At 47.4% G+C, this 14,440-nt stretch overlaps 1 protein-coding gene across 2 annotated transcripts in view; it reads right to left on the bottom strand.

The window, feature by feature from the left end:
- BTAF1 (B-TFIID TATA-box binding protein associated factor 1) overlaps window positions 1-14,440 on the bottom strand; it is a 2,675,064-nt gene that overhangs the window by 2,263,104 nt on the left and 397,520 nt on the right. For both annotated transcript variants that reach the window (XM_069611378.1, XM_069611379.1), the window contains one exon: window positions 7,915-8,044. In XM_069611378.1, the coding sequence (XP_069467479.1) occupies window positions 7,915-8,044 (130 nt within the window). The remainder of the gene's footprint in view (window positions 1-7,914; window positions 8,045-14,440) is intronic.

Raw genomic sequence — 14,440 nt, forward strand, 5'->3', positions numbered from 1 at the left:
AGATCCAGCCAACAGAGAAAAAGCAAACTCAAGAAACCCCCATGGTTTCACCTCAACAACAGATTCAACCTACGTGCCCCACCTTACAAGAGACGTCACTAAAAACTTCCAAAGGTACGCAAACTCAACCATTCATCGATCTAACGGAACCCCCTACTATCACGATAGTGAATACCAAGCTACCAAAAGGAGTGAAAGAAGTAAACCTAAAAAAAACCAGACCTGTGACATTTGAATCAATCTTCCAAAAAAGGAGTTCAGTTAACTCAGATGCCTTACGTACTCAAAAAGGTTCAATAATCCAGTTAAAAGAAAAACAGCCAACATGCCCCGGAAAGCAAAAAAGGACAAACCTGAAATGGAAAATCTTTGTTCAAGAGCAGTTGAAACACCCCCAATCGAAGAGGACTTGATGATCACCCAACACTTTTCAGATCAATCCTCAACCTCAATTCAAGAGGAGCAAGGAACAACAGCCCCCCCTACAACACATCCAACCACACAGGAAATCCTTGACAAAGAACATGAGTTAGTGGAACTACCTTCTTTCACCCACAAAGAACGAAAACAGCGGTCGACCGTGTCCAACCATAATCTAAAAGACCGCACATTGGGAAAGTTGACAACCGAACCAAACTCCGATCGCCACAATTCAGAAATGGATAAGCGCGAAGTACAACCTCACCGACAATCACCAAGATCAACCCGAAGATCGTCTAACAGTCCCTCCTCTAGCAGATTTAAAACCGAGACACAGAGACCACAAACCAGACCCCATGCTAAGGAACCCACGAGGAGAACCTACAAATCGAAAACGGCTAAATACCATCCAAAACCTCAAACACGATGGATATGGAAATTAGAGCAGATCCCGGGCAACACCGACAAAGTCATTCTAATTAGAAGAGCAGTTATGGACCTGTTCAGCTATATTCCAACACTGAGCCTAGTAAAATCAGCCGATCTCCAGATTGTGGACCCAAGCCACAAGGGCTACAAAGCTATTGCACATCTATATATAGCGTCACAAACTACAAACAACGCCTTCAAGTCAGCCCTTGAAGATCTTCTAATCATGGGCTATGACCTCACTAAATCATCAAGAGAAATAAACTCACGTGACTATCAAGAAAGCAAGTATCCCCAAGAGCCCAAATGAAAAACTGAACACCATCCATCGCCGCGACAAACCTGTCCTCTATCTAGGAATAAATCACCTAACACCACCTGGCGGGCCCAAAAACCAACCATGAGAAAAGGGAATCAAAAACATGACAATACTAGACCCGCTAAAGCCTTAGAAAATTCAACTCCATTGCCCAAGAAAACCGAAAACCCTAAGACACCTAGAAGAACACATCATTCGATGGAACATCAAAAGCTCCAAAGAACAGTCCAAAACGAGTTACACCAGACAGCTGCAATCACACCACAATCCTCGCCTTCTCATTCCTTTTGGTCTTGGCTGCCGAAAGCCCTCAAACAAAACCTACAAAAATAGCCACCCAAGAGAAGGACATGCAGCAACTCCCACAACCATCCGAACTCAAAAGCCCAAGACAAAATAAACATGTGCTCATGGAACACCCGAGGTTTTCTCCACCTCACATCCCCAGGATCCACTAATATAACAGACTACGATATCATCTGTCTGCAGGAGACATGGCTCCTCCAACCTCCTGTCCTCGACGGCTACGAGACCCACACAGTGGAGGCCAAGAAGGGCCTATTAGGTCGTCCAACAGCGGGTTTGCTTATCGCAATCCGAAGTGGACGAGGCCTTACAGATTCACAAAAAATAAAAGAAAATCTCTTTATGATGATGGTCAAACTAAATTGGACTACAACGGACGAAAAAGCAAACAAATCATCTACGAAGAAAATAATAATTGCCACCATATATTGGAACCCTGCAACTGTCGACTGTGCAAAGTTCATTAAAACAATAGAAGAAGCCTTGGATTGGGCGCAAGTAACTCACCACCCAGACTATGTTGTCCTAGCCGGTGACCTAAACATCCCTAGTCAGCATCGCGAAAAGACAAAAGAACCCAAATCGAAAAAGCGCCCAACAGATCAGAGATCTACTAAATGGCATAACCTCATGAAATCTAGATCCTTTGACAACTTGGACCAAGTTTTCGCCGACCCAAATAGACTACCTACATGGGAAGGAGCGAAATCTAACTCTACAATTGATTATATCCTGGTATCACGTCCTTTATTACTACATATCACCTCTTTTAAAGTGATCAAAACTAGAGAAAGTGACCACAACCTCCTTGAGACCACCTGGTCCACTAATCCGCCGAAAAATCACACAATGAGCGCAGAATTCGACCTCAACGCTCAAGGTACAAGACTTAGGATCACGGAAAAGGACATAACAACCATCACACAGTTTTACAACGACCGCACCAAACACCCACACTCGACAGTCGTGGATTACACACCCTTGCTGTCCGTTTGCAGAGTTCCACAGAGAAACAAAAAGTCAACTGCAGCTGATCAAAAACACAAGTACGACAAACTGGTCGCCGAAAAAAAAAAAGAGTTAAGGAAAACAAAAAGACTAGCACGAAAACTTGCCTATCCATTAGCTATGGCCGCTATTAAAGAAGCCGTCTCAAAATACAAATCCTGGATAAAGGGGCACCGGCACAAGCTCTACCAGCAAGACGCAGAAGACATCCTGAAAGCCATAACAGGAAACCACGCTAGAGACTTTTGGTCCCTCCTGCACTCAACACCAGGCGCGCGACCATGTCAGCTAAATGGAATTGGCCAATCGGCCTGGGAAGAGCACTTCGGCACTCTCTTCAAGAACACCTCAACCACAGCCTCTAAGATGATAAACAACGACACTCCTTGGATCTGTCTAGACAATATGGAAGATATCATAACGTCAATCAAAAAATTAAAACCTTCGCGCGCCCCTGGCCCAGACGGCATCACGAACTTTGACTTGAAAGCACATCCGGAAACCTGGGCGCCCTTGTTGAGCCAAATCTTCAGACAATGTTCTATCACAAAATCTATACCCCCAACGTGGAAACGTGCCAACGTGGTACCTATCTTTAAGAAGGGCAACAGGTTAGACCCTACCAGCTACCGGCCGATTGCTCTTCTCGACCCTATAGGAAAGCTGTTTGGGTCCCTACTGCTAAACCACTTCACAGCATGGGCGAACGAAGCCCCCTGTCTAGATAATTTACAAACCGGCTTTAAAAAGCACCTGGGTACAAATGCCAACATACTAATACTGAGTACCTTGAAAAGTAAAGTCATGGAGGGACGCCCACGCCTATACATTGCCTTTGTCGAACCTAACACAGGCTTTCGACAAGGTTGATCGGGAAAGACTATGGAAGAAACTGACTCAATGGAAATGCCCCCCAGATATACTCAACCCCATCAAAGCCCTGTACGCTAACACCTCAATGCGGGTACGCCTGAACCAACAAGGCCTGTTAACAGAAGAGATAACAACAGCCAGAGGGGTTAAACAGGGCTGCCCCCTGGCCCCAGCTCTGTTCTGGTCCTACCTAGGTGACTTTCAAGATACAGAAAAAGAGATCCGAGCTTTCCCGCCTAAACTCGGAGGTGACCAGATTAGTCGTCTCCTATACGCTGACGATCTAATTCTCTTGGACAACACTCCAATAGGCCTACAACGGCAACTCACAAACTTACAACAATATATGAGGGTAAACAACCTGGAAATTAACCAAGCAAAAACCAAAATGATGGTTATAGAGAAATCTGCAAAAAAGAAATCCTCTCTACCCCTAAAACTAGACTCAACAACGATTGAGAAAGTATCGAGCTTCAAATATCTAGGGGTCATCCTAGATAGTTCACAAAGAGACAACACGATGAAAGAGGCTCTATACGAAAAAACGACAAAACTAGCTACACAAGGAAGAGCCATTGATATTAAATTTGGCAGATTCTCAATCATACCAGCACGAGATTTCTACAAAAAGAAAGTCATACCATCCTTGACATACGGCGCAGATGCAATGCCGAACCTCCCACAAGACCTGTGGCAAAACCTGGAAGCAACTTTTTGGAGAACAGTCTTAGGTCTCCCTAAATCCACGCCAATAACACTGATTAGACGTGAACTTACCCTCTCATCATTAAAATCAATCATCGACTGCAACAGTGTTTTGCTCTATCGGAAGTGCATCCAGAAAGACGCCTTATACGCCTATAAGCTGATAAGTAAAGAACTCCGCCTCGGAACTTGCCAAATGCTCACTCGTTGGGAAACCAAAATCCTATCCATCTTGGACACAGTTGCCTGCAGCACGGAGGATCTCATTCACAATCCAGTCAAAGTCACCAAAAAAATCAAGGGACTGGATTACCACCATCGATGCAGCTGCTCGATACAAACTCATTAACCATCTTCCAACCTTTTGCAAGAAACTTGACTCCGTTCAACCATACCTGAAATTATTTCCAAATAGGCTTGCGAGAAACTTCTACTTAAGAATTCGACTCAACCTCTTGGAAACAAATGAAATTTTAGCGATCAGACACCTATCCTCTACCAGCACCTGCCGACTCTGTAAATCCACCACGGCAAAGGAAACCATACGTCACCTTCTCCTGACTTGCCCTATAACGACGGTTATCCGGCGTACTTACCTGAAAGAAACCTTCACAAACTTCACCCTGCAAGATGAAGAATCGTGCTGGAACAAACTGATAGATGGTGACAAACAGTCATGGCAGCTTGCAACAATAAATATCATGTCCTACATTTTCAACGTGCTCCTTCCGCTTCAGGCTTCACGATAAGTCCCATCAACAAGCCCACCAAACACACAGGACACCTCCCTTTTCTGTCTCGAGACGACCTTAACGCTCTGGAACCTTTTGAGCGCAATCACCGTCAAATCTTTGTTAAAAAATCTTTTAGATTATAAAAACAAAAAAATCTGTTTTCGTTGGTACTTCTCTCCGCAGAAACTTCATGCGATTAACCCAGACTACCCGCTGGCATGGCTGCGGGGCAAAGGGAGGCTTAGGCCATCTATGGTGGTACTGCCCAATTGTCCAGTCTTTTTGGTTGGAGGTCAGATCCAAGATTAGAGACATCTGTGGAATCCTTCCCATGGATCCGCTGGTAATGGTACTGGGAGCTACCCCAGACGATGGTACATACCCACTGTCGGGCCCCAAAGTGGACTTGATAACTGGTCATGGCAGCCTGGCTTACTCGCGCCAGATTTTGGAAGGACATTGAAGGTCCCCACATTGCATACTGGTGGGTTAAGGGGTGGGATTTATTGGGCCTGGAAAAGCTAACGGCCACTCCAGAAAGGAAAATGGATACATTCTTCAGAATATGGGGTACCTTCTTAGAGTTCGTGGCTGAGATGGAACACATGTTTTTTCAACATCGTATGATGAAATATTTCCTGAATCCTTAAGAGCCCTCTGTAAGGGATACCAGGGTAGTCTGAGGTGGTAGTTGAGCTGATTGATGGTCGTTGGACCCTGAAGTGGGAGCTGTTGGTCTTTTTTTCTTCTTCTCTCTTCCCTCTGTCGATTGTTGTAAACGCATCTAACTTGAGTTAAACGTTTCTCTTAAGATGCCAGTTAATGAATTTGATGATATGCAGACTTTATTCTGATGAAAAAGAAATATCGCTGAGCTGATTGAATGGATTCCTATTATGTTTCACATGAATGTATCTGACAGTCTGTCTTGTTCGATATTTCAATAAAAAATATTTTGACAGACAAAAAAAAAAAAAAAGAAAAAAGTGTCACCTTTGCATCCAAGTTCGGTGATGTTTGTGTGCTCCCCAGTATGGAATCTTTTATCCCCAGTATGGAATCATATGAAACCTGGGTCCTCTCTAGGCAGAACCACCCCCTTGACAAATCCTTCCAGAAATGCTGTCCGTTTCGTCAATTCATTAAATGCAGTCTGTCTCCCTGTTAACACCCCCCCCACCCAAATTATCTTGGGTTTCAATGAAGGTCTTTAATGCAAGATTGAGGCCAATGTACAAATTTGAGTGTAAGGAAGATACAGGGTCTTTCAATCGGTGGAGATTTAGGACCCTCCCAGCACAATTTAACCGAGGTCCCAGGAAGACAAGTTGTCCCTCCATTTGTGTTAGGAGCCCTTCCTCCCCCCCCCCCCCCTTGCCAGTGAGATTGTATGGTAGAGCCCTTGTTCCCATTATAGGGGCAGTGACTTTCAATAGTAACAGGGCAAGTAACCATACTCTCCTCTACCCTATTAGAGGTCTCATGTTGTTCATATTTGATATTGCACATTGCGGTTTGGACAAGGTAGCGTCCTGTTACAGTCTGTGGGGAAGAAGAAAGAATGGGGAAGAATAATGAATAAGGTTTTTTCTGGTGAAAAAGGTTCAGTCTCCCGTCCCTAGGAAGGGACGCCCATGCAGTATGGAGGAAAGGGGATGGGACGCAAGAGTACATCAATGGTGGGAGGTCTTCATTGGCTCAGGGTTCAAAGCCCATGGGCTACAGACCCTTCAAACCGCAATTGGTAAAGAAGCCAATATATACCACAGTTTTGCAATGCTGTAGTCATTTTCTTTTCACTAAAACTGTTGCTTTGTGAGATACTCGCCCTCTGGCATCCCACTGGTCCGGGGTACAGACTCTATGGACGCAACTCTTAGCCACATTTGCCACCAACTTGGCTTAGTGGTCCTCATGCTTTGCTGAAACTTCTCCAGCAGCTCCTTGTTTTGTAACTGATTCCTGGACCCCTTCATTCAGGTCTGCTCTGGGCAAACTCTAGGGTCATTTGCAATAGAATCCACACGTGAGGTTAAACGGACTTCGCTCCATTTTCCCCATTAAAGTGGGTGGCCCACTGACTTGGTTCCAGAACTTTCTACCTGTCACGGAACTCTCCAAAAGTGGCTTTGGTGACATGGGAGGTACTTACCTGCCCCTGAACATTATTCCTGGGCCGACAAGGGGTTCAGGAGGCTTTAGGCAACAAACAGAATTTAAATATATTTTTTAAGTTTGTTCCTGTAAAAGTGTATGCTTGTCACCGTATTTTAATAACACTTAACTGGGAGTGAAATGTACTGATAATTGTTGCACAAGTGTCTTGATTTCTTGCAAACATTGTGCTGTGTATAGAAACAGGACCATCATTTATGTGGAGTGTTTGTGCTGGCCATTAAGACTTTCCTACAGGTAAAAATTACTGGTTCCCCTTCTGCCTCCCCTTGCCTATACAGGTTTTGTGCTGACCACCTACTATACGTAACACGCGTTGGCGTGTCTATAGGATATTATTTAGGTGTGCAGGAACTATGGGAGTGTTCCATTTTTGTTCGGTTGTGTTTGTCTTGTTCTCCCCTGCTCCTCAGTGTATTAATTCTAAAGGCCTATCTAACACTAGGCCCACGTAAATGCAGTGAGAAGAGTCCTAAAATAGATGTACTGTGCTGATAGTATACTGCATATTCTTCAATACTGTGTATTATGTGCCAAGTACTTAACCTGACCAAGATCTACACATGAAACATAATAAAAGGATATTTTACAATATCAGCGTTGGGCCTTTTATAGAGATGTGTGTGGAGCAACTGTACATTTCTTAAGCATGCAACCCCTACCTGAGAATCCAGCCATGTCACCCTCTACACATTGCCTACCTTTAAGAGGTTTGGCTTCCCTTCGTCAGGTGGTTTAGCCTACCCAGTAAGGTCAGCAGTTGTAGATCCCTCAAAGGGTTTTACAAAAACTGCCTCAAAGATTTGGCACATGGTGAAACCTGGGTGTTTGTGCTTTATGTACAAGCTTATTAAAGGATTGTTCATGACAAGTGATAGAATCCAACGATGCGATTGTTGTCAATACAAAAATTCAAAGTATACAGAACAAAGGAACATGTCTTACTTCATCAAATAAAGAAGAATTATCTGGCACATTATCTATTAAGACTTTGGAATCTGTTGCTGGTTGGCTGATGACAACATTTGATACTTTCAGCCTCTTCTCTTCCGGTTCCCCATCTGTGCTATCATTACTAAAAAAAAAAAAAGGAAAGGTTACTTGACAGACAGGTTAAATGTAACAAATTAATTTAGGGGGACAACATTTGATGCAGCAAAGCAATGTATTAGATGACCAACAGATACCTGTAATCGTCTAATATTTGCATCTGCTTAGATTTACATGCTTTGCATAGGCCAACATTGAGTGGTTGGTGTGGAGTATTATAGTACTCATTTAATCGAAAATGGATGTTGACAGGTTAGTAATACTATTCCTCCAGCGATGTGTACTGTACCCATGGTGCTTCAAACGTCGGGGTCATCAGATGGTTTGGTTTCAGACCTGAGGATGCATGAAGTGTGTAGTAAAAGTATGAAGAGGTGTATATGTACCTTCTGTGCCCAAGAAGGGGAGGAAGGGTGGGCGCATGTGAATCTAAGCAGATACACTTGTAATAGCCTTTCTAATGCTTGTATGTTTTCTTCTGAGGCGTATGGATCTGCTGAACATCACATGCTTTGCATAGACTAACGAGCAGGAGAGTGAGGTGGGTTGCTAGAAGGAAGAAAAGCAAATAGATGTCTTTACAATGCTTGTCCCACGAGAGCCGCTCCAAGCTTGTGTGTCCACACAGTAATGTTCGATAGATGTGTGAACGGAGCACCATGTAGCTGCTTTGCAGATCGTTTCTAAAGGTACATTTGCAAGGTTAAAGTGGCACCAGTATAACATGTAGGTGTAAAGGGAAGTTTTGTTGGATAACCTGCAACATCGATGTATGCATTTTACAATCCATTTAGAAATAGCTGCTTTTGAGACATGATCCTCCCATCCCCCTGCAGCGAAGAAAACAAAACTGGTGTTGGGCTTACTCTTAAGATAGTACATGACAGCTCTCCTAGCATCAAGTATATGGGGGACTCTTTCCCCAAAGTTTTGTGGATCTTGAAAAACGCGGAGAGTTCAATAGATTGGTGGATGTGGAATTTGAAAATCAACTTGGTGCAAACCATGCGTGTGTTCTGAAATGCACAATGCTTGAAGCCTACTTACTCTCCTTGTAAAGGAGATGGCTAGAAGGAAAGTGGCTCAAAACCTAGCATTGAGATGTGTATGCAGAAAGGGCTGCTAAATGGACTTAAGGAATTGAAAACCAGACCAGAGCCCAACCCGTGAAGTAGATGAACAAGTTACTTATCCCCCTGGTAACTTTCTTTCAAACGGGATGTTCCTCACACGTATTTCTCAACTTTGATATCTCCAATATCCAGCTTAAGACAAATATTTCGTCAGAGGGCGCTGCGCGATGCAGTCAACTCAATGTCCCTCGAGGGCCTCCGTCTCTAGGATGTCATCATCATAGGCATATATAGCACGTGCAGAGCCAGTTGGCTTCAGTTCTGTTTTTATGTGTCATTCTCAAGTAGAACTACCTGCATAAATGTGGGTTTGAGCGTAGTAGGCTCTGAAGGAGCGAAAGTTGTAATAGCATGGGAAATAGGACAGCTACCTCTCTTGACTTGGCCAGGCTGAGCCAGTGGTAAAAGTACGGGTACACGTGTATCCCTCGTAAACGTAGATGGGCCGCCACTGGTGCCAGGCAGTTCGTGAACTCCCTGGGAGCCGACTTTAGGCCGGAAACAAGGGCCTTTAACTGATATTGGCTTCCCTGCACCAGGAAGCGGAGGAACGTGAGGTTTCCTGTGAATTGGGACTTGGAAGTAGGCATCCTCCAGATCCAGTGACATCAAGTCTTCTTCCAGTTGACCGAGCACGTGCTGCAATGTGCCCATGAATTTTTGGGCCTTGAGCTACTTGTTGAGACGCTGCAGGTCTAGAATGGTCCTCCAGCCCCCAGTCTTCTTTTTGTTTAAGAAGTATCTGGAGTAGACTCTGGAGTCTCGGACTCATCTTGGATCTGGCTCCATCAGACCTTCTTTTAAGCATGGCACTTGGTGTAGATTTGTTCCCACTCGCTGACAAATCCAGTCAGCCAGCCTCCCACCGGGCTACATGGGTGGGGGCCAGATGTCCTAGCCGGTTCTGTCCTAATTCGACGCCTGTGTTCCGTCTTGGGGGCGAGGACAGCACTGACTACCTCCACTAAAAGCCTTGGAATGGTATGGTTTATTCATAAAGCGCCTATACAAAGGCAAGTGTTTCAAAGCGCTCAAGGACGGTGGGAACGTGGAGAAAAACAGTCGCTCAGAGCCGTTAAAATTCTGATAAAGTGCGTAGAATACAGTACTCCTACGTCCCGTCCCCTTTGATCCATACTTATGGGACATCTCTCCGTCCTGTGGGACGGGACTGGAGCACTTTTGTAAAAAGCATCCAAAAAAAGGTTTTCAAAAATGTGTCCTTCCTCTTTCTGCGCATCGCCCATCAGTCCTTTTCTCCGCTCGTTCGGGACTGGACACACTTGCATCCTCGGAAGATTTTCTTCCCCTTTTTCCTCTCTGGCTCTCGCTAGCGATCGTGTACTTGTCTATGTCGTTCAAACTAGACTTTCAAGAAAGTTCATCGTGTCACTGTCATTTCGCGAGGGCGGATCCCCATCCTCTTTGCTTAGAGTGCTTGGGTCCGGATCACCGTTGGGACTTCTGTTTTTACTGCGACTCCCTTTCCGTCCGTGCACTTCAACGTCGGTTGAAGCGGTGGGAGGTGTTCCGACAAACTACTCCTTCACATTTTCAGGCATTCAACTACAAGAAGAAAAAACGCCCGGTAAGTTCTTTACTTTTCAGAGCACCCCGGCCAGGGGATACCTTTCCAGGTTCCTCTCGGGCTGGGAGGGGCGTTGATCGCTCTGTCACCGGGGTTCGCCCTGAGGTGCCAGTTGGACCTAATTGTACCGTAGTTTTCTCCGAGGGTCTCCGTAAGGGGCCTGTGGATACCGGAGCAAGCTCCGAGGCCCCTCCTGTGGGGGCTGTTTGTAGACCCAGTTCTACTGAATCATAGGATACCGGAACTCGTGAGGCCTCTCTCGGCTTCCCTCAAAAATAAGACCGGGGTGTGCCCCGAGGCATTGGTGGGGCTTGCTGTTACCAAACGGATGTTCGAGGCCCGCGTGGATAAGGCCGTCACCAGACGTGGGTCCGAGGTCCCTCTTTCAGAGGCTAAAGTTACCAACAATTCTGAGAGGCCTGGCAAGGCCTTCTCAGTGAATGCTGTTTCTCACCGTTCCCGCTCTTGCAGCGACACCAGATCTGTTGAGGGGGCAAAGAAGGAAAGCTGCTCTTTTACAGGCAAGGCTGAGGTCCTTCCTGGGAAGGCTGATTTGGCGGTTAGAATGTCGCAGAAATATTCCAGGCCTCACAGTACCGGCTCTGCCGATGTTCCTTATGTTAAGGCTAAAGTTAAGACCCCTGATGCATCGACGGGGACCCCTGCCTCACGTGCCGCAGTTCCCCTCAGATGACAAAATGGCGCCTGTTCCCGCCACGACCGCGGCGGCCATTTTGGGTGCTAACGCTACAACTACGCCATCGGCCTCATGTGTAGGGCTGGGTTCCTTGGGTGAACATAGAGTCCCTTGTGCGCATCCTTATCGGCCAGTTTATGACTGGAACGCCCGGATGCCTCTTCCGCACAATGTTACTTTTCAAATGGTAATGCGTACCGACCCCATGAGGAAATATTTCAAAGGGCTTTTCAGGGAGGTGTGTCCCCCCCGTGCCTCCGGCTCCACCTGTTCGTCTGGGGGTTCCGCCGGCGCCTTCCTTGCCTGCGGTGCCTCCCCCCGACTCTTACGCCTTTGCCCCCATTGTCCCCTGTGGACAAGGCAACACCCGACAGTAGCAGGATCCTGGCCTGTCGGATGAAGCGCAGGGCGATCAGGACAACAAGTACCAGCCCCGCTCTATTAGAGCTTTTCATGACCGGGTACTGGACATGATGTGCTTCTTAGATGTTCCGGTGCCCGAGGCACCCGCTCTGCAGGAGGGTGTGCTTTCTGGGCCCTTCACCCTGTCTCCTTCGGAGCATACCGGCCTGTTCTTGCAGAAGGATGTTCTGGCCGAGGTCCGCAGGGTCTGGGAAAAGCCACACTCTGGACTTTGTCAATAAGTAGATTGACGCGAGATACAGGCCGCTTTCTTCAGAAGAGGTGGCTCCATCGTCTTGTCCACCCCCTCCTCCACAGTGGTGGCCGCAGCCACTTTGCAATCCAGGCCTGCAGCATCCTCTTCCACGACAGCTACTCAGGTTCTGGGAAAGGAGGACAAGCTCCTTGACTCCCTTGAGAGGAAAATCTTTGCCAACTCGGCCTTGCAGCTCAGGCAGGCCAACGCCTAATTGGTATTAGCGGGAGCTAATATGCTGATGTGGAAAGGTCTGTCGGAGTTTGAGTTTATCCCGGTCGAGAAGCTGGAAGACTTTAAAGGGGGCCTATCAGACGCCAGGGTCTTGGCCCAGGATCTCCTGGAGGCTGCGGCTCATCACGTAGACACCTTGGCTCGGGGCCTTATGCTGGGGGTTGATAACTCACGGCAGGCGTGGTTGCATTCAACTAAATTCTCAAAAGAAGTGCAGGACAAGGTGTTGGACCTTTCGTTTGATGGGAAGGAGCTCTTTCATTCTACAACAGATGTAGAGTCTACCAAGACGAAGGATAGCACTCAGACAGCTAAGTCCTTGTCGGTCCTGGTTAAGACTTTCAAAACCCAGAGACCGTTGTCGCAAAGTCGACCTTCCTCTGGCTTTAGGGGCTTACTCGACCGAAAATCTGGCAGAGTGGATACCCCTGCAGGGAACAACCGCTGTAGGCAACAACGGATGCGATTTTTCTCCCGCTCCTCAGGTTCAGGTGGAAACGCCACCAATAAACCTACTAAATTAGGGTTTTCTGCGCTCGCACAAGACACCGGTGGGAGGACACATTGTGTCTAATTGGGAGGCGTGGCAGGCCATCACAGAAGACGGATGGTCTTGTCAGTCGCTCGGACGGGCTTCCGCTTACCTCTACCCCGTACCCCACGCCTCAACCCTCCTTTTCAGCTGTCGGGCTCGCCCTCCCTCGAAGCAGAGGTTCAGAAACTTCTGGACCTCAGCTGTGGAATCCATTCCCCCTTGGGGAGCAAGGAGAGGGCTTCTACTCCCGGCTGTTGACAGTGCCCAAACCCAACCAGGCTGGCCTGCGCACCATCCCAGACCTTTCCCAGTTCAATCTTTTCCTACCCCAAGAGAAAATCAAGATGATCACACCCGACCAGATACGGTCCTCCTTGCAGATGGGCGATTGGCTCAGTGTGGTGGATCTTCAGGATGCGTACATGCATATCCTGATTTGGAACCCACACAGGAGATCTCTGCTTCTCTTTGGGAGAGGAGCACTTCCAGTTTCGAGTGCTTCCTTTTGGCGTCAGCTCGGCACGTCTTCACAAAGATGTCGGTGATTGCAGCCCATCTTCGTCTCCAGGGTATCCATATTTGGACGACTGGCTTACGCAGCCCTTACCCGCTGCCGCCAGCGGACAATCTCCAGTCTCTCCTTCAGCTCCTGTTTCATCGTGGGCTGTCGGTGAACTGGTGGAAATCTTCCATGACGGTCTGGCAGGACCTGATTTTCTTGGGTTTTCGCTGGAACACGATCGACTGCAGAGTCTACCTGACCGGGGACAGAATGGCGGATCAGTTAGCCATGTGTCAGATGTTTGCGCAGTCAGAGAACATGTCGGCCTGGTGGTGCCATGAGGCTTCTGGGCCTCATGGCCTTGTGTGTGCTGACTCTTCCTCGTCTCAAGATGAGACGGACCCAGATGGCTCTTCGGAGTTCCTGGCATCAGGCTGTGGACCCGGATTCCAAGCTGATGATTCCGGATTCCATGAAAGAGGACCTGGAATGGTGGTCATCTCTCAGCAAACTGACAGTGGGTGTGGGGTTTCAGGACCCAGCTCCTATGGTGACGATCACGACGGCCTCATCCCTCCTGGGGTGGGGTGCGAGGTTAGATCTTAAATCAAAGACCTCTGGTCGCCTCAGGACAAGCTCCTGCACATAAATCATTTGGAGCTTCTGGCGATCTTTCTAACGCTCAGGGAATTCAGACCGGTCATTGCCAACAAGGTGGTCCGCATACACACACAATGTGGTGTCAATGTATTACATCAACGAGCAAAAGGGAACAAAGTCTCCCCTCCTCGTGGACCTGTCCATCCAGATTTGGAGTGGGCCGTGATTCATGGTGTCTGGCTGCTTGCAGTGCACATCCCGGGCCAGCTGAATGTCACAGCGGATGTCCTCTGCCGGCAGCCAGTGGTCAGCTATGACTGAGTTGAAGGCGGAGGTCCTCTCATGGATCTTCTTGCGTTGGGGCACACCGAAGGTGGATCTCTTCGCTACGGCGGTGAACAGAAAGCTTCCTCGGTATGCTTCGAGGGGGGCTGGGAGCCTCCTCTCTGGGGGATGCTCTCGAGATTCCATGGC

The sequence above is a fragment of the Ambystoma mexicanum genome, chromosome 8 (genome assembly GCF_040938575.1).
Source record: "Ambystoma mexicanum isolate Mex_15411 chromosome 8, UKY_AmexF1_1, whole genome shotgun sequence".
NCBI lineage: Eukaryota > Metazoa > Chordata > Amphibia > Caudata > Ambystomatidae > Ambystoma > Ambystoma mexicanum.